This window comes from Dromiciops gliroides, chromosome 3, assembly GCF_019393635.1.
Source record: "Dromiciops gliroides isolate mDroGli1 chromosome 3, mDroGli1.pri, whole genome shotgun sequence".
Lineage (NCBI taxonomy): Eukaryota > Metazoa > Chordata > Mammalia > Microbiotheria > Microbiotheriidae > Dromiciops > Dromiciops gliroides.
Window position 1 is genome coordinate 653387174 of NC_057863.1, and position 23267 is coordinate 653410440.

Consider the following 23267-nt stretch of genomic DNA (forward strand, 5'->3'; position numbering starts at 1 on the left):
TTTCTATTGACCAATTTCTCTCCACTATGAATCCTCTGATGCAAAGTAAGAGATGATCTCTCATTGAAGTCCTTCTTAAACTCAGTCTACATAGGGCATTTCCCCAAAATAAATTTTCTTATGTTGAACAAGCTCTGCCTTTCCTCAATTCATTACAGTGGTAAAAATTATATCTAATAGGAATTCTCTGGTGGTAAATAATGGAGGACTTATTTGAAGGCTTTACCACACGAATTACATCCATAAGGTTTTTTTTTTCTAGTGTGGGTTCTCTGATGAAAAGGAAGATTGGAGTTTTGTCTGAAAGACTTTCCACATTGATTGTATTCCTAAGATTTCTCTACTGTGCAAATTCATGGATGTTAACCAAGAGGGACCCTCTCTGAAAGTCTTTCCACATTGATTACATTCATAAGGCTTCTGATGTATAGCAAGACTAGAGTTCTGTGTCAATACCATTCCACGTTGATTAAAATCATAAAGTTTCTCTGTGTGGCCTTTCTGATATACAGCAAGACTGGCATTCTGTGTGAAAGCCTTTCTATATTGATTATATTCATAAAGTTTTTCTCCGGTGTGAATTCTCAGATGGTGAGCCATATGGATTCTGTATGGAAAAGCCTTTCCACATTGATTACAATCATAAATTTTCTGTGTTGCTTTTCTGATTTAAGTACATTTTTTATTTTGCTTCTAAAGGCCTCCATAACATTCCTTCTTCCTTTTTAAAAAAAAAAATTATTTAGAATTTTCTCCAAGTTACATATAAAAACAAATTTAACATCAATTTTTAAAACTCTGTGTTCCAAATTCTCTTCTTCCCTCCTCCCCCACCCCCCTTAAGAACTCAAGCAATTAAATATAAGCTATACATATGCAGTCATGCAAAACATTTTCACATTAGTCAGGCTGTGAAAGAAAACAGACAAAAATACTTTAGAAAAAGAAACTAACACAAATTATACTTCAATCTGTATTCAGATACCATCAGTTCTTTCTCTGTAGATGGACTTCATCTTTCATAAGTCCTTCAGAGTAGGCAAGACTGAAATTCTGTGTGAGAAAGACTTTCTGTCTTGATACATTGCGGGGGGGGGGGGCGGCGCCCGCGGGGCAATGAGGGTTAAATGATTTGCCCAGGGTCACACAGCTAGTAAGTGTCAAGTGTCTGAGGCCAGATTTGAAGTCAGGTCCTCCTGAATCCAGGGCCAGTGCTTTATCCACTGTACATTTAAAAAGTTTCTATCCAGAGTTGCTTCTCTGATGAATGGCAGGATTGGAACTCCATGTGAAAGCCTTTCCATATTGATAACATTCCTACAGTTTCTCTTCAGTGAGAGAATTATGGCAATTATGGGAATCAAAACTGACTCCATTTTGTAAAACTCACTCTATTCTGAGACTTAAATTTCATTTTCCTCTAAATTCTACCTGCTTGCTAATCACAGGGATTGAGTGACATTCTGTTTTATATCTGGAAAAATAGACTTGCTTGCATTCCCCCCTCCCAATTCACAAAATTTGCTCAACCCCTCCCAACTTGGAAAGTCCCTAATCTTTCCTCCAATCAGAAATCATATTACTAATCTTAAATCCTGGCTTTTTCCTGTTAAATGTTTTCTTTCAATGCATAAAAACCTATCTATCCCTGTATTTGAGATCCAGTGCCAAGCTAAAGATGCTTGGTCCTGATTTGTTATGCAATTGGTATACTTTACATAATAAATCAATATGCTCTGCTCAAATGTTTGTTTCCCCAGTCGTTCAGTTTTCAACTGTCACACTAGTGTGAATTTTTTTATGTTTGGTAAGAGAGGACTTCTGTGTGAAAGCTTTGCCACAATGATGACATTCAAAAGGCTTCTCTCCAGTATGGATTCTCTGATGGCAAGCAAGTTTGGAGTTATGTCTGAAAGCCTTTCCACACTGAAGACATTTGTAAGCTTTCTCTCCAGTGTGGATTCTCTGATGTTTTAAGAGTTGGGAATTCTGAGTGAAAGCTTTTCCACACTGATTACATCCATAAGGTTTCTCTCCAGTATGGATTTTCCGATGGTAAATAAGAAGGGAACTATATGGGAAAGCCTTTCCACACTGATTACATTTATAAGGTTTCTCTCCAGTATGAATTCTCTGATGTATAACAAGACTAGAGTTCTCTTGGTAAGCCTTTCCACATTGATTACATTTATAAGGTTTCTCTCCAGTGTGGCTTCTCATATGTATAGCAAGAAGGCCCCTATATAGGAAAGCCTTTCCACATTGATTACATTCATAAAGTTTCTCCCCAGTGTGTATTCTCTGATGTGCAGCAAGACTGGAGTTCCGTGTGAAAGCTTTTCCACATTGATTACATACATAAGGTTTCTCACCAGTATGGATTCTCTGATGTGCGGCAAGACTGGAGTTCTGTGTGAAAGCCTTTCCACACTGATGACATTCATAAGGTTTCTCTCCAGTGTGGATTCTCAGATGTGTAATAAGGGAAGAATGATTACCAAAAGTTTTACCACATTTATGACATTCATGAAGATTTTCTCCAGTATGTGTTTTCAGATGGTAAACAAGAAGGGCCCTATATGGGAAAGCCTTTCCACACTGATCACATTCATAAGGTTTCTCTCCAGTGTGGACTCTCTGATGTGCAGTAAGTCTACAGTTCTCTTTGAAAGCCTTTCCACATTGATTACATTTATAAGGTTTCTCCCCAGTATGGACTCTCTGGTGTACAAGAAAGCTGGACTTCCGTGTGAAAGCCTTTCCACATTGATGACATTCATAAGGTTTCTCTCCAGTGTGGATCCTCTGATGTACAGCAAGATTGGCATTATCGCGGAATGCTTTTCCACACTGATTACATTCATAAGGTTTCTCACCAGTGTGGATCCTCTGATGTGCAGCAAGATTGGAGTAATCTCGGAATGCTCTTCCACACTGATTACATCCATAAGGTTTCTCTCCAGTGTGGATCCTCTGATGTACAGCAAGATTGGAGTAAGTTCGGAATGCGCTTCCACACTGATTACATTCATAAGGTTTCTCACCAGTGTGGATTCTCTGATGTGCAATGAGATTGGCATTCTGTGTGAAAGTCTTTCCACATTGATTACATTCATAAGGTTTCTCTCCGGTATGGATTCTCTGATGTGCAGCAAGTCTACAATTCTCTTTGAAAGCCTTTCCACATTGATTACATTCATAAGGTTTCTCTCCAGTGTGGATTCTCTGATGTGCAATAAGGGAAGAGTGTTCACCAAAAGCTTTACCACACTTATGACATTCATGAGGATTTTCTCCAGTATGTGTTTTCATATGGTTAGCAAGAAGGGCCCTATATAGGAAAGCCTTTCCACACTGATTACATTCATAAGGTTTCTCTCCAGTGTGGACTCTCTGGTGTACAATAAAGCTGGAGTTCTGTCGGAAAGTTTTTCCACATTGATTACATTTATAAGGTTTCTCTCCAGTGTGGACTCTCTGGTGTACAATAAAGCTGGACTTACGTGGGAAAGCCTTTCCACAGTGATTACATACATAGGGCTTCTCTCCAGTGTGGATCCTCTGATGTACAGCAAGATTGGACTTATCTCCGAATGCTCTTCCACACTGATTGCATGTATATGGTTTCTCTCCAGTGTGGATCCTCTGGTGTACAGCAAGATTAGAGTAACTTCGGAACGCTCTTCCACACTGATTACATACATAAGGTTTCTCTCCAGTGTGGATCCTCTGATGTACGGTAAGATTGGAGTAACTTCGGAATGTTCTTCCACACTGATTACATATAAAAGTTTTCTCTCCTGTGTGAATACTCTGATGTGCAATAAGGGAAGCATGTTCACCAAAAGCTTTGCCACATTTTTGACACTCATGAGGTTTCTCTGAAGTGCGGTTTTTCTGATGTATAGCAGGACTGGAGCTGTGTTGGGAAGTCTTTCTATGTTGATGATAAGATTGCACTCCAGTATGAATTTTCTCATTTACACTAAGAATGGTTTTCTTTCTGATAGTCTTTCTGCACTCACGGCCTTCATAAGGTTTCTCTCCAGTGTGGGTTTTCTGATGTTGAGCCAGTTTGGCATTCTGTGTGAATGCCTTTCCACATTCATTACATTCATAAGGTCTTCCTTCAGTGTGAATTTTATGATGTTCAGTGAGCTCTGATTTCTGGCTAAAGGCCTTCCCACATTCATTACAAAAATAAAGAATTTTCCCAACATGACATTTCTGATGTTGGATGAGGTCTGAATTCAAGTTGTTGGCCATTTCCCCTTGACTACCTTGATATGTTTGCACTTCAGGAGGCTTCTCATAGGACTCAGTAAAGTATTCCCTCTTTTCACCAGACTGAAAACACTCATTTTCTGAGGTCATTTTCTTAAACTGAATTTGAACTGAGTATTGTCTGAAACTCTTCCCATCTTTATCAAATTCAAAGTAACTATTTTGATTTTTCTCTATCTTGATATCTGAGTCACAGATTTCTCTCAAATTGAAGTCACAGGGACCATCACTCTCGAATCTTTTCTGGTGAGACTCTTCCCCAGAAATGCTCAGCTTTGCAGTAGCAGTCTCAGTCACTGCAAACCTGGTCTCTGCACCTGAAGGAAACAAAGAAACATATATATGGACACATACACGCACACGCACAGGCATATAAATAAATCCTCTTCCCTCCCTTGGAAGAAAGAAAAGTAACTTACAGTCTATCTCACCAATCCAAAAGAAGAGTTTTGAAACACAATGGGCAGGATAAATCAATTAAGAACAGGATTGGCTCACATCTGGAGGATGACTGAACTCACAAATAATAACATTGGAAGCTCCCAACAAACCTGTGATACAGGATTTACAACTCAAACCATGAGCTCAGAAGAGCAAAGTCACATGACCAACATCTGTGAAGGTGAGACTAGAACTCAAAATCTGCAACTGAATGTGCTCATTCCCAAGCATTAGATGGTTTTTCTTCATTCAAATGCCTTTTCTTTTTTTTTTGTGTGTGTGTGAGGCAATTGGGGTTAAATGACATGCCCAGGGTCACACAGCTAGTAAGTGTTAAGTGTCTGAGGCCGGATTTGAACTCAGATCCTCCTGAATCCAGGGCCAGTGTTCTATCCACTGTATCACCTAGCTGCCCCATTCAAATGCCTTTTGATTATTCTTTTTATTTTGTTGTGACAAGCTAGGCAGTCTACTTTTCTATATTGATCAATTTTGATGCACTATCACTTGGTCATCCTTTGTAAATTACCTATGCTGTGCTGAGAAATACATTTATTTATGCCTTTCAACTGTCATGTATTAATTTTCAGTGTTTTATATCAACTTTTCTTATATTCTATTCAGATCCATAGATTTTTGTGTCATTTGCTGCACATATACTAAAATCTGATATGATTTCATTATCTATCATATCTTTGAGCATAATGCAATTCCATTGGCAATCGTTTTTTATTTTATTCGCTCAGTTGGATGTATGAGATCACAACATAACTGCCAACCCTTTTTTATTTTAATATCTACTAGTGGGATCAGATTTTATTGGCTGATGATATTTAAAAGAAAGCTATTATTCATTTATTTTTAAATTTTTATCTTTGAATGTGTATATTCCTTAAATAAAAAAAAGAAAAACCAGGGTCCTTGTAATAAGCACAATAAAAAGAAATCCATGAACTTCCCTTGTTCAAGAATATTATGTCTCATTCTGTATCTTTAGACCATCGTCCTTCTCTCATGTGATAAAATAATGGGACTTGGCAGATGCCCAGGGGTCCCGTCCCACCTGATTGATTTAGTATTGTTTGAATTGGGTGAGAATGAGAAACTAAATACCTACTTAAGGATGACTGGATGGGGACCACACCTGTCTGGCCCTGAGTGACATGTTGGTGTACTACTGACATCGGCAAGAGACCCCTCTCAACCAATCAGCTTGAAGGACCTCCCCTTTGGGGGAGGGAGAGAGGAATGATGAAATAAACACACTCAAAGAAGAACTCTTTTTTGGTGAGGAAGAGGCGTGTGGCGAGAGAGGGAGAACAGGAGTCCCCTTTTGGGACATTGGTGGTGAGAGATTTCACGTGGGCAGCTAGGAAAGGAAATTGATTTCTTTCTCTCTGGCTATACCGAATTAGATCTAAGCTAGGATTTCCATGCTATAAGGAATCTGTTCTCAATCTCTCTCTCTCCTCACTAACTTATATATTTTAATAAATATTAAAAAGCCTCAACTCTTGCTGAATTTCTTAGTGATTTTAGCCAGCTTCTCCCCCAAGATGGGGGGTGGGGTGGATTAGAACCCACATTTAGATTTTTAAACAACATACTCAGGAAGAAGAGAGCATGATTCACTATGAATACTCTAGCAGCAGTTTCCCTTTACTGGTTCATGAACACATTAAGGGTTCATGACTATGGTCTCAGGGATTTGAGCTAAAAAGTCTTTAATGGCACCTTAAGCAGTAAGCAATCGCAAGATTTTGTTACAATTAATTTTTCTAGGATAATGAGTATATGTATGTTTGAAGCCTATGTTGCTTTATGCTCAGATTCCAAATCATGATAATCAGACAGACATAAAATGATTTTGTTCATTCAGTGATTAAATTAAACTCTGACTGCTAAGTAAAAAATATTCTGTTCCTCAACCCTTCATCAAATTGTTTTCAAGCTGCCAGAAAGGTCTGACATTCAAATGTCAATCAGTTCCCATTAGAGGCTCAAAGGTATGCACATATGCACATTTGCTTTCTGTAATACACTGCACCAGAGTAGTTTCCCTTATTCCAGGGTTAACTCATCAGTGATGTAATCATCAGACCAAGATGTTACAAATGTTTGTGTTCTTGAAGTGCAGATGATGGGTGCTTTAAAAAATATGCTCAGGGGGCGGCTAGGTGGCGCAGTGGATAAAGCACCGGCCCTGGATTCAGGAGTACCTGAGTTCAAATCTGGCCTCAGACACTTGACACTTACTAGCTGTGTGACCCTGGGCAAGTCACTTAACCCCCATTGCCCTGCAAAAAAAAAAAATGCTCACTAGGTCTGGACATTATAAGAAATGTTTAAACCATCACAGACTATCACAACAATTTTACAAAACAAAAAATAAGACATTATATTACCTCTCATTGCAAAGTTAAGGCTATTTTTTATTTGAACATGTCTTCTGTTTGTGCTACTATTCTGGCTATTGGGCAGATTTTCAAAGAATCCCATTGGTAACATAAGTCAGTCAATCAGTAGAGTTTCTGTGAGGGGACAGAGGGTGTGCCAGTGATAGAAAGAAAAAAACTTGTGTCTGAAGATTTCTTTCCTTACAAAAATTGATTTATAGAAAAGCATTGTTCAAAAATAAGAAAGCAAAGCAATACAGGCAAATGAACTTAGAGGGAATATGTCTTTAATACACTACTTGCATGCAATTAGCAAACTGAAAAATAATTTTGTAATATAAAGTAGTAATTCTTTTTGGTCATTGGTTTGTGGGCTAAAAAACAAAACATGAATTTCTATCCCTCTACAAAATAGCATGTAAAATTCTCCTCATTTTCCACTGCATCCATGTGTGTCAGTCTGTCAGTGTGTATTGCTTGTCAAACAAAATGCAGAGGGGATAGAGAGCTGGGCCTAGCAGTCAGGAAGACCTGACTTCAAATTCTGCCTCAGATACTTACTAGCACTGTCACCCTGGGCAATTCATTTAGCCTCTTCTTGCCTGTTTCCTTAATAATAAAATAGGCATAATAACAGCATCTAAATGATCAAATGAGGTGTCTGTGAAGCACTTAGCCCAATGTCTGGCACACCACAAATATTATATAAATACTATTTATTATTCTCATTTTTATTCTCTTTAAATCAACTGGATGCAGAACCACACTGAAGATTGAGTTTGGTGGCATTTGAAGCAAATATTGCAAAACTTTGTTCAAAGAAAAAAGTACAACTTTGAAAAAAAATTTTATATTCCTATATTATGTTTAATAACTTCCAAGTTGAAAAAATGCTTATGTTCAACAAAATCTATAAAATAAATTTAAATTGAAGCCTTGTAGTTAATAAGGAAAATTTACTGTATTTATAAAAATAATTCTTACAGAAAGGGTTGTATTAAATTTTTATTTTGTACTTATATTACCTGAAAGATGGGCATTATCTTTGTTTTCAGTTCGATGTAAAAAGAAAAAATAGCAGCTGTAATTTGGTATTGTCTCTGAGTCTTTCCTCTTCCTTTAATCCGTTTAGCTGATAGGTCTACTAGTGGTTATCCCTTCGTCAAAAGACGCTCAGGTTTGTAAGACTGGGGACAGAGTTCCAAACCCTATTATAGAAGGACACCCCTTCATTTTAATACTGTATGAATCTTCATATCAAGGGTGTTTTTTTATAGACAACATGTTTTGGGTACTGGTTCCTAATGCATTCTATCATCTCCTCCATTGTTATGGGTGACTTCATCTCATGAACATTTAGTCATGACAATTCATTTTGTTTGCTCCAACATACCCTCTTACTCTCTTTGCTCTTTGCCCTTGCCTCATTCTGTAGATGGGAAAGGGAATGGGATAAACACTACTCATGTGTAATTAAAATGTCATGATCCTGACCCCACCTGGTCCTCCATCTATTTCAGTTCTAGAAGACAGCTTGTAATATTATCTTAAAAATCTTCTCTTTTTCATCTCCTCTATTTGAAGTATCCCATACAGTGGAAACCTATTTTCCAGCTTCAGGCAGCTGGGTAGCATAGTGAATAGAGAGCACTGGGCCTGGAGCTGAGAAGACCTGAGTTCATATACAGATTCATATACTTGTACTTGTGTGACACTGGGTAAGTCACTGGGTAAGGCTGTTTGCTTCAGTTTCCTCAAAAGTAAAATGAAGGTAACAAGATCATCTATTTCCCAGGGTGGCTGTGGGATAATTGAATGAAACAGTATTTGTAAATCACTTGGCACATAGTGGGTACTATACAAATGTTACCCTTTATCACCAGTATCTTGATTTTGATTATTTACTCACCAACTCTGCTCTCCTTAAACTGCACTTGTCCTCTCACTTTCCATTCACTTATTTACCTGTTGAACTTAAGGTATTTTGAGAAAAATGCACCCTCCTTTACTGAGATCAGCTAAGAGCGAGGTTCCTGATCTGTTGTTTCTTCTCAAACCACCTCTATGTCTGTATGCTAGATTGTGAGCTCCTTGACAGCAGGGACTTTCCTTATATCCCCAGAGCTTAGCACAGTTCCTGGCAAATAGTAAGTGCTTACTCAATGTTTACTGACTGACTGATCCCAGGGCTAATACCAGAATGCAGCCTCTCCGTCATTTCCTAGATTCTGGTCTCTTGCTTAGTTCTCAAAGGTAGGTTCTGGCCTCGGCTCTGTTTCTATTTCTTGCATCTTATTACTTACCTACAAAGAGTTACCTCTGTCTGGCTCAAACCTGGATGGGACCTGACCAGACCAAATACGGGAGATCACAAAGACTTCTAAGTTGCCTGAGGGTTTGGGCTATGGAATGACTAGTAGTCTTTACCTCCTATCTCCATAACCTTAAGGTAGTGATCACCACAATGAATGTGGCCAAGGCTTTTCTGAAAATGGAGACAAAGGGTGGGCCATGGAGATCAGGAAAGGGACTTAGGTCGATGACTTATGCAAGCTTCAGCCTTGGATAACTGCAGTGACCATTCCTACTCAGATGCTGCTGAATGGAGAGAAGACAAAGTCATGGAACCAGCTTGGCTGGTAATTGAGTCCACTACAAATTCAACTTGTACACATTCAGCTGGGGCCTCATTGTGGCAATGCAGTCCTTCTACACCTCCCCATCTGACTCACCATTCCACTCACCATGGCAGCTTTACCAAATCATTCCCTCCCCCTTCAATGCTCCTTTTGCTCCCTCCAAAATCTCCACACTGAGAACTTGGCTTCTTATTTCACTGAAAAATAACCACATGCCAAAAGCTCTCCTTATCTTCCTCCTTAGCCCCAGTGTCCCATGATGAGGTGGCCCTTCTGCTTGCCAAGGCAAATCCCTTTACCTGCATTAATGATCCCAATCCATTTTAATCCTCCCAAGTTTAAGTTCAGCATCTGTAATCTCATCATCTTACACTTCATATACTTTGTGTTTGTTTTGTTTTGTTTTGTTTTTGGTGAGGCAATTGGGGTTAAGTGACTTGCCTGGGATCACACAGCTAGTAAGTGTCAAGTGTTTAAGGTTGGATTTGAACTCGGGTCCTCCTGAATCCAGGGCTGGTGTTCTATCCACTGCACCATCTAGCTGCCCCATCATCTTACACATCATCTCAGCTCTCTGTCTATATCTTGCATCTTAGCACCTACAAGGAGTCACCCCTGTCTGGTTCTAACCTGGATAAAACCTGACCAGACTAAATATAGGAGGAGATCACAAAGGTCTCTTACAGCTTTGATTGACCCTGTATCCTTCACCTCCTCTATCCCCTGATTAGAAGGCTAGAGAGGGAAATACCAAACTTCTCCCAATGCCTTCCATTTTGGAGGGCAGAAATTGGATTTTCTGGCTCTGTCTGCTCTGCATCTGTTGCTCTGGCTAGTTTTCATCATGCAGAATAAGATGGTTATAACAGACCTCCACATCATTGGTTATAACAGGTCTCCACATCATTGTTTACATGTTGTTTTCCCCACTACATTGTGAACTCTGAGAATAGGGGTTGTCCCTTGCCCAGCCTTCTCTCCATGGCACTTATCAGAGTATCTGGAACATATGAGGTGCTTAATAAATGCTTGCTGACTTGAAGGTCTAGGAAAGAACTGAAATGGGATAGCTTCAGCATTTAATGCTTTCATAAGATTTCCATGCCCCAAAGTTCTAAATAATGATGTCTTATAGGATTGTAGATTTATCGCTAGAAAGGAAGAGGAAGGCCATGGGGTTCACCCTCCTAATCTCACAGATAGGGAAACTACAGCTTAGAGATCCAGTAACTTCCCCAGTATTATACTGCCACAAAGCATCTAAAAAAAGAATTCCAAGTGAGGCCTTCTTGCCCCCAAGCCTAGACTTCCCTTCACTACCCCACAGATGCTTCTTGTGATAACAGCCCCCACATACTTACTTTCATCTCACTCACCTGGACAGGAGTTCCTTGGGCCTTTTTGATCCAGAATCCATGATACTTCTCTTTCCTCAAAATGGAAGAGCAAATCTTCTCTGAGAACTGGAATTCCTGGGCATGGGGAATAAAGGAGGGATGAGGATGAAGAAACTTCAGACTTTCTTCCTCTTTGAGGAAAGTGGAAGTAAAAGCAAAGATGACAGTATGGTTCTCCCAGGATTCCTCAAGGATAGTTGACAAGGTATTTATTATTCAGAGCATGGGGGCAGGAAGAAGATAATGCAGCTAATTTGCAAATAGAAAATTCTGTCTTTGTCTGTTTCCTTCATAGAAGGATGGGCACATTGCATAGATTCATCTAATGCCAGCTAGTGGTTCATTGATGGCCTGGTGTTGGGAAAACTTGAGTTCAAATGTAGCCTCAAACACTTAGTAGCTGTGTGCCCCTGGGCAAGTCACTAAACCACTGTTTGTCTTAGTTTCCTCAATTAAAAGATCGGTGTAATAATAGAACCAAACTCACTACTGTGAGGATCAAATGGGATAAAATTTATAAAGCACTTAACACAGTGTCTGGCATATAGAAGGTTTATATAAATGCTTATTCCTTTCCCACCTTCTGTGATGGAATTTGGGGGGAAATGAATAAAAAACAAAGATATACAAAGCAGGACTAGGAGTAATTAGCTTTAAATTTATGCTTATTAACACACAGAGCTTTTTAAAGACTAGACCAATCTCAAGGAGGAAGGGGTGGCCTTGTTGGGTAGGGAGATTCCTTCACTGCCCTTGTTTTAAGGAAAAGGTACATGAACAGTTTCCAGACATTTTGCTGGCAAAATTCATCTTTCAGGCAGGGGCTAGGCTAGATAATCTCTGAGATTACTTCCAAATCTGAGATTATATAATGCTTGTTTGTTTTATCACCTGAAGTTACTTTAGAGCAAAGAGTCAAAGCACGAGACTCAGCTTCCTATCACAAAATGCAACGCCATTTTACCAGGAAAACTGGGCAGCAGGAACACCCTGGGTAGAGACCACCATTTCAGCCTTTCTAATAAGCGATAAATGCTCAAACCTTACACACTAGAGAAGGGAGGAAGACACTCTTTTGATGGCAGATTCAGAGTTCCAAGGGGGTTATGCTTACCCAGGAAGAGCAGGTTCCTGGAGTTTTCCAGCATCACTTCCTTGTACAGCTTTTTCTGGGAATGGTGCAAGAGGCACCACTCCTCCTGGGTGAAGTCCACAGCCACATCCTTGAATGTCAGGGACTCCTAACCATCAAAATTCATAGCACTTAGAGCTAAAACAGACGTCAGAATTCATCTAGCCCAACCCTCATCAATAAACAGGGGAAAACTGAAGCACAGAGAAAGGATTTCCTAAAGGTCACATGACATAAGAATGTCAGAGCCAACACTTAAAACTACAGTCATGGGGCAGCGAGGTGGCACAGTGGATGAAACACTGGCCCTGGAGTCAGGAGTACCTGAGTTCAAATCAGGCCTCTGACACTTGACATTTACTAGCTGTATGACCCTGGACAAGTCACTTAATCCCAACTGCCTCAGCAAAAAAAAAAAACCAACCCTATAGTCATTAAAAACCCAAGTGAATGCTGAGAAAAGCATTTTATATTGAAGTTGTAATAAAGTTGACAGATATCTTACTATGAAATGCTTCTCCCTGTAGAAGGGAGAAGTATGTTTTCTAGAAGTAAGGTATGATGTGTTCTAGAAGTAAAGTATGATGATCTGTGGAGGGGAGAGAGAAAGAGAGAGGATGATGTGAACATTCTCCCTCATCAGAGCTCTCAGAGTGACATGTTTGTTTGGGTTTTTTTTGTTTTGTTTTTCTGCAGGGCAATGAGGGTTAAGTGACTTGCCCAGGGTCACACAGCTATAAGTGTCAAGTGTCTGCGGCCAGATTTGAACTCAGGTACTCCTGAATCCAGGGCCAGTGCTTTATCCACTGTGCCAGCTAGCTGCCCCACTCATTATTATCTCTTAAGAATCCTCTTCATGCTTTCATATAGATAAGATGTTATTTCAGATTTGGGGGAAATGAACTAGATTGTTCCTTTTTCTTTGCTCTCTCTTTACTTATGACATGTAGCATCTTTCCCCCAGAATATTTAGTACCCGCCAAGTGCTTTGGCTCCGCCAAAAAAAAAAAAAAAGAGAGAGATAATAATGAAATCTGGACTGTACAGAGTATTATGTGACTCTTATCAACCAAGTGAAGAAGAATTATTTATGGTTATATGGAGGGCTGAAGGTGATGATAGATATGTCACAGGCAAAACATCTTATGTCTTTGCTTTATGATTGTTTTCACTAGTCATTAATTTTCATATTTTGTTATAAATATAAATAAGAGTAACTGTATTGGGGAACGAAGCATTCCTTCATTTTTTAATAAATGTAATGCTTTATTACCTGGGGTTGGAGATTGAGGTAATTCATGAGCAAAAAACATCGCCAGTTTCTGAGAAATAAGTTATCTAAACCTAACTCTAAACTTCTGGAGAGTGAGAGTCAAGATAATAACTCAAGAGGCCGACTGATGAATGAAATACATTGGCCAGAGGTAAAAATGCCAGGTACTTGATAGTGATTATCCACTTTTCCAACCCGTTCCATGGACAACATGGGCTTGGCATTGTTATCTGATGCTCTCTCATATCATTACTGGCCATGTCCATCAGTATTAGGATTCACTTTTTCAGAGGTTCTATTATGCAGGAACAATTTTCAATCATGGGCAATGGGGGAGAAGTTAAAAATCAAAAATTGGAGGGCAACAAATTGAACGGAAAATGATTGCCAGAAATGGAAAAGAGTTAGTGAAGCTGTTCACAACACAGAAGGGAACAGGGCTATGTTGTTGCTATATTCAATTTCATGTGTATTTTTTTTTTGATGCTCACAACCATTTATTAACTCATGTGTATTTTTTTTAAGAAAGCATTATTAGGTAAGAAAGATCGGCAGCTTCACAAAGAATCTTCTCTGTCTATGGAAGTGACCGTGTGTGCTGATGGTAGTCAAGTGTGTGGTTGCACTGCACTCACCTGCCATGGCGGTCTTTGGGGTCCAGGAGCCATTCCCTCTGCTTCCAGGTTCTCTGCTTGGTTCAAGTCTTGGTCTTCAGACCCAGCAGGGGAGGGAGCAGGATCCCAGAGGGGGAAACACCTTTCCCTTCACTCCCTAGGCAGGGGGCTAACCTACAAGGATTTAGAGAGGCTGAGGTGTCAAAGCAGTTACAAAGCTGCTAGCACGGCTCAGGGGAAAAACTCCAACCAGAGGATGAGGGCAGAGTCAGGGGAAGGATTGGAAACAAAGATTGTCTGAAATCAAAAACTGCTCTCCACCTTCTCTTATTCCTTCTCTTCTGTCCCAATCCTCTCACTCATCGTCCTATAAAAAGACCCAAGAGGCAGGAAGCGGTTTGGCATCTCAGATGGGATGAAACCAATCAGAGTCTCAATTACTTCTGAATCACAGCTTTCCCTCCCACTGAGTCCCTGGGTGAGTTCTGGAGGTGAGGCAACTGTGATCCACTGGTTAAACAGAGGGTGGTGCCCGAGGGCATTTGGGATGTGATGGAGGGTCTGGACAAGAAGCAGGGGCTAGGAGCTGGTGCAGGAGCTAGGCCTGAAAAGGTGGTGTGATCCTGGTATCTCTTTAAAACACTCACCAAGAGGGCCAACTGGGAGGATGAGGCCCAATGGAAAAGACATCCAGCAGACACAGGGGCAGGGTCCTGGTTCAAACCTAGGTGAACTTTCCAAACGCACAGCTGGCTTCCAGGAAGAAGGGTGATTTCAGCTCCAAGAGAAGGCAGTGATTTCACCTTCAAGGGCTCTGGCTTCCAGCTAATCTGCTCTGGTGTGAGAAGCAAAACTAACCATTTTGTTAACAACTTCCATTCTAAGACTTATTCCTGTAAATCACCTGCTTTGGGGAAATTCCACCTGCCTGCTCCCCACCCCCGACTCCCTGTCCTGCAACTTGGAAAGTCCCAAATCTATTCTCCAATGAAAAATCAGATCACCTACATGCTGTTTTGTATCCTGCTTATTCTTTCCATTTAATGTATAAAAATCTCTACAAATCCTGTATTCAAGGCCTTTGTGCCTGCTGAGGGGCCCTGAACCCAGTTTATTATACATACTTTGCTACTAAATCACATTCCTCAGACTGTCTCCTCAGTTATTATAATTCACTCACAACAGTTTTTGGCAAGCCATCTAGAAGGGGACCTTCGCTCCCAGGATGGCCTCTTAGAAGAACTCCTTATACTATTCCAGTCTTTTCTTCATGGGAGGGAAAGACACAGTAATTTTAACTGTGAATATGAATAGGATGAACTTACCCATAAAACAGAAGCAGATAGCAGAATGGATTAAAAACAAGAATCTGACAATGTAGCAGTTATAAGAAACACACTTGAAGCAGAGAAACACATACAAAGTAAAGGAGCTGGTGGAGAATCATGCTTCAGTCGAGGTTTAAAAAAAAAGCAGGGGATGCAATCATGATCTTAGACAAAGCAGAAAGAAAAATTGATCTAATTAAAAGAGATAAGCAGGGGGGGACTACATTTAGCTAAGAAATACCATTGACAATGAAGAAATATCAATACTAAACATATATACACCTAATGATATTGCATTTCCATTTTTTTTTTTTTTTTGCGGGGCAATGGAGGTTAAGTGACTTGCCCAGGGTCACACAGCTAGTAAGTGTCAAGTGTCTGAGGCCAGATTTGAACTCAGGAACTCCTGAATCCAGGGCCGGTGTTTTATCCACTGCACTACCTAGCTGCCCCGCATTTCCATTCTTAAAGGAAAAGTTAAATGAGTAACAGGAGGAAATAGAGAATAAAACTATGGTAGGGAGGACCTCAACTTTCTCCTCTTAGAACTAAATAAATCTAACCACAACATAAACAAGAAAGAAGTTGAGAAGGTGAATAAGATTTTAGAAGAATTAGATATGACAGACTTCTAGAAAAAACAGTGGGAAAAGAAAGGAATTTACTCTTTTTCTCAGCAGTACATGGCACCTTCACAAAAACTGACCATGTATCAGGGCACAAAAACCTCACAACCAAATGCAGAAAAGCATAAACATTAAATGCATACTTTTCAAATCACAGTGAAATGAAAATTACATTCAAGAAAGGGCCATGGAAACATAGATTTAAAATATGGAGAAAACTAAAGAATCCTAAAGAATGAGTGGGTCAAAGAACAAATCACCAAAACAATCACTAATTTCCTTAAAGAGAGTGACAACAATGAGACAACACACCAAAATTTATGGGATGAATTCAAAGGAGAACTTAGTGGAAAAATTCTATCTCTGAACACTTACATCAATAATATAGAAAAAGAACAGATGAATTGGGCATGCGACTAGAAAACCAATCAAAAGAACAAATTAATGATCCCCAATTACACAGCAAACTGCCAATCCTGAAAATCAAAGGAGAGATTAGTCAAACTGAAAGTAAGAAAATCACTGAACTAATAAATAAAACTAGGAGCTGGTGTCAGAATAAATACAATTTGTAAAATGTGAGAAGCAGAGTGCCACCCCTGCTGAGAAAGACATTGTGAGAACCAGGGTAGCACCACCCTGAGGAGAAAGCATGTCACTAGCGTCGGGAAGTTACATCTATTCATAGAAACGCCTGTAAATCATGTCAATCAATGCTACCAGCCCATTAGCTTGGAGCTGTGTGTGAGCACTGCCCCTCTTGCAGTCTGCAGAGTTTCTGCTGGAGGAGAATGGGGATCTTCTTTTCCATTGGAGGTCAAGGAAGAAGCAGCAAATGCAGGGAGCTAGGGTCTTTCCTTCTGAACTCCATGTGTTCTCTTTACTAACCCCTATTATATATATATATATATATATATATATATATATATATATATATATATATATATATATATATATTTTTAGTGAGGCAATTGGGGTTAAGTGACTTGCCCAGGGTCACACAGCTAGTAAGTGTGTGTTAAGTGTCTGACCCGAATTTGAACTCAGGTCCTCCTGACTCCAGGGCCAGTGCTTTATCCACTGCAGCACTTACCTGCCCCTAATACTACTACTACTACTTCTTTTTTTTTTTGGTGGGGCAATGGGGGTTAAATGACTTGCCCAGGGTCACACAGCTAGTAAGTGTCAAGTGTCTGAGGCCGGATTTGAACTCAGGTCCCCCTGAATCCAGGGCCAGTGCTTTATCCACTGTGCCACCTAGCTGCCCCCCCCTATTATATTTTAATAAATGCTTAATGTTGTGGATAAAGCACTGGCCCTGTGTTCAGGAGGACCTGAGTTCAAATCCGACCTCAGACACTTGACACTTGCTAGCTGTGTGACCCTGGGCAAGTCACTTAACCCTCATTGCCCTGCCCCAAAAAATAAAAATAAATTTTGGGAGCGGCTAGGTGGCACAGTGGATAAAGCACCGGCCCTGGATTCAGGAGGACCTGAGTTCAAATCCGGCCTCAGACCCTTGACACTTACTAGCTATGTGACCCTGGGCAAGTCACTTAACCCCCATTGCCCCACAAAAAAACAAACAAACAAACAAATAAATAAATGCTTAATGCCCCAAAGACTAGTGCTATGAGTTTCTAATTTAAGGTGACCACTTTAATCATAGCAATTAGATTTTAAACTTCACAAAACTATTGGTTAATTTGATTTAAAAAAGAAAGAAAACCAAATTACCAGAATCAAAAATGAAAAGGGCAAATTCATCAACAATGAAGATAAAATTAAAACAATTATTAAAAGCAATTTTGCCCAATTATATGCCAATGAATCTAATGCTGTAAGTTAAATAAATATTTACAAAAATATTAATTGCCCAGATTAATAAAAGAGGAAATAAAATACTTTAAAAGAAATTGAACAAGCCATCAATGAGCTTCTGAAGAAAAAATCCCAAGGACCAGATGGATTCACAAGTGAATTCAACCAAAAATTTAAAAATATACATATGTAACAATTCAATATAAGCTATTTGGAAAAACAGGTAACGCAGTTCTACCAAATTCCTTGTGTGATACAAATATAATGTTGATATCTAAATCAGGAAGAGCAAAAGCAAAGAAACTACAGACCAATTTCCCTAAGGAATATCAAAGCAAAAAAATTGTTTTAAAAATACTAGCAAGGGGACAACTAGGTGGTGCAGTGGATAAAGCACTGGCCCTGGATTCAGGAGGACCTGAGTTCAAATCCTACCTCAGAGAGTTGACACTTACTAGCTGTGTGACCCTAGACAAGTCACTTAACCCCAGCTTCCTCGCCAGGAAAAAAAAAAAACTAGCAAGAAGATTACAGCAGTTTATCACCAAGATCATACACAATGACCAAGTAGAATTTGTGCCAGGAATAGAGGGCTGGTTCAATATTAGAAAAACTATATGCATAACTGACCATATAAAAAACAAAAACCATATGATTATCTCAACAAATGCAGGAAAAGCTTTTGATCAAAAAGCAACACCCATTTCTACTAAAAGCACTAGAAAGCAGAGGAATAAAGGGAGCTTTGCTTAAAAGGCAAAGTAATATTTCTCTAAAACCGTTAACCAGCATTATCTATAATGGGGATAAGCTAGAAGACTTCCCAATAATATCGGGGTGGAGCAAGGATGTTCATTCTCACCACTATTTTTCAGTACTGTAATAAAAATGCTAGCTATAACAGTAAGAGAAGAAAAAGAAATTGAAGGAATTAGAATATGTAATGAGGAAACTAAACTATTGTTTTTTTTTTAATTACTGTACTAAGCTGTATTTTTTTTAATTATTGATTGTTATTTATATATTAATGGCTACTTCACCTGTTTTGGCAGTAAGCATTTATTATTAATATAATATATACCAGTGTGGTAAAAATTATTTGTGGTAAAGATTAATATTGCAATTTTAAGCTGACTCATTTGGGAGGGGCCACACCTGGCCCACCCTGAGGTTAGGTATGCTACTGAGGTCAGAAGGAGAACTCTCCATAGGCAGTTTTTAAGGACCTCCCCTTTTGGGGGGAGGAAAGATTGACCGCTCCCAGAAGGGAAGCAGAGGGTGCTTCCAGAACGCTAGGCACCTTCCGCCCTTACAGTGGTGTTGTGTGTTCGCTCTGTCTCGGGTGGCTGTTTTCCTTGGTGGAGCCAGCAACTGTAGACTGTACAGGTGTTGGTGAGTTATTTACTGAAAACCCTAAATTCCTTTGAACTAGCTTAATTGGAAACGGTCTGAGGATTGAATAGGTTAAATTTAGAGTTAAGAGTATTTATCTGTATTTCCATTTTCCTATTTCCTTATCTTTGATTTTTATTAGTTTCACCTTGGTTGTTTAATGAATTCCCAATTAATAAAATCTGATCCTTTTGTGAATTAAAGCTTAAAGGCTCCTTTCTTATTGGCCTGGGAGAAATATCTAAAAAGGGCAGTTCAGAGGGGAGGGTGAACCTAAAAGGTCCCTCATATTTCCGGGACCCCACTATTAAGGCTAGTCACCCAAATAATGCTCCATATATCAAATTTTGGCCCTCACACCAGTAAAGAATTGACTGCATGTCTCTGACTTGCCCACTAGTTTCAGGCCTTCAGGCCTACCTACCTACATACCTCTAAGAGGGAGAGCGTGCACCAAGACAGCATTCCGAATCAAGGGAGTGAGTACAAGAAGCCAAGAGAGAGGAAGCCTCTCATGGTCAAGGCTTTTATCCTCCTTAAACAGACATATTTAATTTAATAGTGACCCACCGGTCACTACACATTTATCTAAGGCATTTGGTTATAGCATCATTCAGTTCCACTGATTGACAGGACTTGAGGGTGGTCTAAAGGGTATACAAAGGGGCAAATTCCAGTGTCTAGGTGAATTTCTAAGCAAAAGAATCAATCTGCATTTCCATTGTTCCCTTCAGCTCACCCCAGACAGGAGCTGAACTTTCTGGAGTGGGGGAAAAGACAAATTGATCACTGGGTCTACCTAGAAATTCATTATTAATAATTCTTTTCTCACACTAGCGCTCTTCACAGATGATATGATGGTATACTTAGAATATCCTAGAGAATCAACTAAAAACCTACTTGAAACAATTAACAACTTTAGCAAAGTTGCAAGATAAAAAATAAATTCACATAAATCATTAACATTTCTACATATTATCGACAAAGTCCAGCAGAAGGTAGTGAAATCCCACTTAAAATAATTTAAAATATTTGGGAGTCTACCTGCCAAGACAAGCTCAGGAAAAAATGTGGCAGTGGTAATCATCAAAACAAGATATAAGAAATAGTGATGGGGGCAGCTAGGCGGCACAGTGGATAGAGCACCTGCCCTGGAGTCAGGAGGACCTGAATTCAAATCTGCCCTCAGACACTTAACACTTACTGGCTGTGTGACCCTGGGCAAGTCACTTAACCCCAATTGCCTCACTAAAAAAAAAAAAAAAAAAAGAAATAGTGATGGATCAGTAGAATAAATTAGGCACACAATTAACAAATTAACATATAGTAGTAAATGACCATAGTAATGTGTTTTCAAAATTATTGTGCTAAACTGTGTTTTATAAATTAATTGCTATGCCCAAAGGGGTGGGGTCCTTAGGTATTCCTCTTTAAAGAATTACACCATCTCCCATACAAATCCAATTAGAATTAAAAAGTCTTTTATTTAGGCTTTAGAGAAAGGAACCAAGAGGGTAGACGGTTCAGAAACATGATTCTCTCAGATACCTATTTCCTCCAAGAGAAGAAAGGCAAAAACTTTTATAGACCATAGATAGGGTGACTACCACCTAACAATGGAGGGGTGGGATGGGGTGACCAGCTGGCTATGGAAAGTTCCCTTTGAAGGTGGGGAAAGGGCTTGAGTGAGGAGTGGTGGTCCTGACTTCTGGAGTTACCTCTGTCCCTTGGAGCCTATCAGGTAGCAACCACACACAATGGGCTTATCTCCCTTATTTCTCAAGGTGTGTCTATCCTTTAGCTAGTAGGGGAATTTAAACTTTAGTAGAACCAAATTGCTTGATATGTCCTGGAATGACTGGAATGACGCCACCTGCTGGAGACTTACTGTAGAAAAGTTCCGCCATGAAAGGAAGGTCTCTGAGGGCAAGAACATGCGTCTTTTCTTTGGAGTCAGGAAGTGACGTTGGCTAGTGGGAGGTAGAAGGAAGAGACTAGCGCTCTGTCTTGCTCTCTTTCCTTTGGACTCTGGTGGAGAGCGGAGCTAGAAATGCGCTCTCCCTTTAATAGATAGATGAATGTAGGCCTTTCTCTCTCTCTTTACCAAATTCTTATTCTCCTTAATAAATGCTTAAAGGTCTAACTCTTGCTAAAGCTTATAATTTATTGGCGACCACTCATTAGATATTTTAGACAGACTAGCTAGAATTTTAGCTTTATCAGTCCCAACCCCATATCATACCCCTAACATTTCTTTATTGCAGTTCCCAGAAACCGGTCTCCCAAACCTTCTTCATGTTCTGGGCAGTTTTTCCATTATATTAAATTTTGGGGATGGCTACCATACCATCATCACTGACCTCTGACAGAAAAGCAGAAAGGATTTCCAACTGAGTGTGCTAAATGGGTCAAACAGTAAGAGGCAGGCAGAGGGGAGACTGAAAGGGTAGGGGGTGGGAGGAGCTCAATTCCTAGCCCTCCCCATGAAGAGTTTCCTGCGAGTGGCTCCACGCCACCAAACTTATTAGCCTTCTCTCAGATTTCCCAACATAAGCTGGGGGGGTGGGAGGGTGGGGGGAGGTGGCGCACAGGGCCAAGACGGCAGAGGAAAGACAGTAACCTCATGGAGCTCCCCACATGATCCCATCACACCAAATAACTTCAGATAATTCCATAAGACAATACGTGGAGCAGCAGAACCCACAAAAGGACGGGGTGAGATCATTTTCCAGCCAAAGACAGCTTAGAAGGTAGGCAGGCTAGGTCTGTTGTACCAAGGCGAGAGTGAAGTGCAGACCCAGGCTGTGCCAGCACAGATCCAGCCCCAGGCAGGCAGCACCAGAGACTCTGAATCTGCTACAGCAGTGGCTACTTCTGTAACTCAGCTCACTGTCCAGGTAGGGGGTCAAGCGGTTGGCAGGGGGAGAGATTGCGGGAGTCTCTGCTGGTGCTGAAGCAGAACTCTGTTGTGTTGCCCAGGAACCAGGAAGCATTCTTGAGTGGCAGCCCAGGTGGGGGAAGGGAGCAGGCGTGCCAGAGCTTGCAACCACAGTGAGACAGAATTCTGTTCCTGGGTTAAAGAACAAGCAGAGGGGCAGCTAGGTGGCATAATGGATAAAGCACCAGCCTTGGATTCAGGAGTACCTGAGTTCAAATCTGGCCTCAGACACTTGACACTCACTAGCTATGTGACCCTGGGCAAGTCACTTAACTCCCATTGCCCTACAAAAAAACAAAACAAAACAAAAAAAACAAGAGCAAGAAGAGCACATGCTAGAGGAGTGTAGAATGTGCCTCTCCTTAAATCATACCAGGTGGGACCCCATAAAGCTTGGGACGGTGTGCCCTGGATACAGTGCCCACCTTAAGGAATTAAAAGTCAAGAAATAGGCTAGGAAAATGAGCAGACAGAAAAAAATGCTAACCCTAGAAAGCTTCTTTGGTGACAAGGAAAATCAAAATACAACCTCAGGGGGCAGCTGGGTGGCACAATGGATAAAGCACCGGCCCTGGATTCAGGAGTACCTGAGTTCAAATCTGGCCTCAGACACTTGACACTTACTAGCTGTGTGACCCTGGGCAAGTCACTTAACCCCAATTCCCCCGGGAAAAAAAAGAAAGAAAGAAAGAAAATACAACCTCAGAAGAAGATAACGGAGTCAAAACTTCTATATCCAAAACTTAAAAGCTCCTACATCCAAAGCTTCCAAGAAAAACTGGATTGGTCTCAGGCCATTGAAGAGCTCAAAAAGGACTTTGAAGATAAGGTAAGAGAAGGAGAAGAAAAAATGAAAAGAGAAATGAGAGAGATGCAGGAAAGTCATAAAAAAAAAAGAGTCAACAGCTTGAAAAGTCAAAGGGAAAAGGAGGTACAAAAGCTCTCTGAAGAAAATAATTGTTTAAAAATTAGGATTGAGCAAATGG

General features: G+C 40.2%; 1 protein-coding gene across 9 annotated transcripts in view; it reads right to left on the minus strand.

Moving 5' to 3' along the window:
* LOC122746099 (zinc finger protein 260-like) overlaps positions 1–23267 on the minus strand; it is a 176379-nt gene that overhangs the window by 80186 nt on the left and 72926 nt on the right. For 3 of the 9 annotated variants that reach the window (XM_043991559.1, XM_043991564.1, XM_043991565.1), the window contains 2 exons: positions 11137–11232; positions 1115–4601 (listed from right to left, as the gene is read on the minus strand). In XM_043991559.1, the coding sequence (XP_043847494.1) occupies positions 1765–4601; positions 11137–11232 (2933 nt within the window). In that variant the 3' untranslated portion in view covers positions 1115–1764. Of the gene's footprint in view, positions 1–1114; positions 4602–8146; positions 8681–11136; positions 11233–12271; positions 12399–14197; positions 14351–14823; positions 15030–23267 lie in introns of those variants that run through there. The other 6 variants (XM_043991563.1, XM_043991562.1, XM_043991560.1 and 3 more) reach the window with 5 other exon arrangements.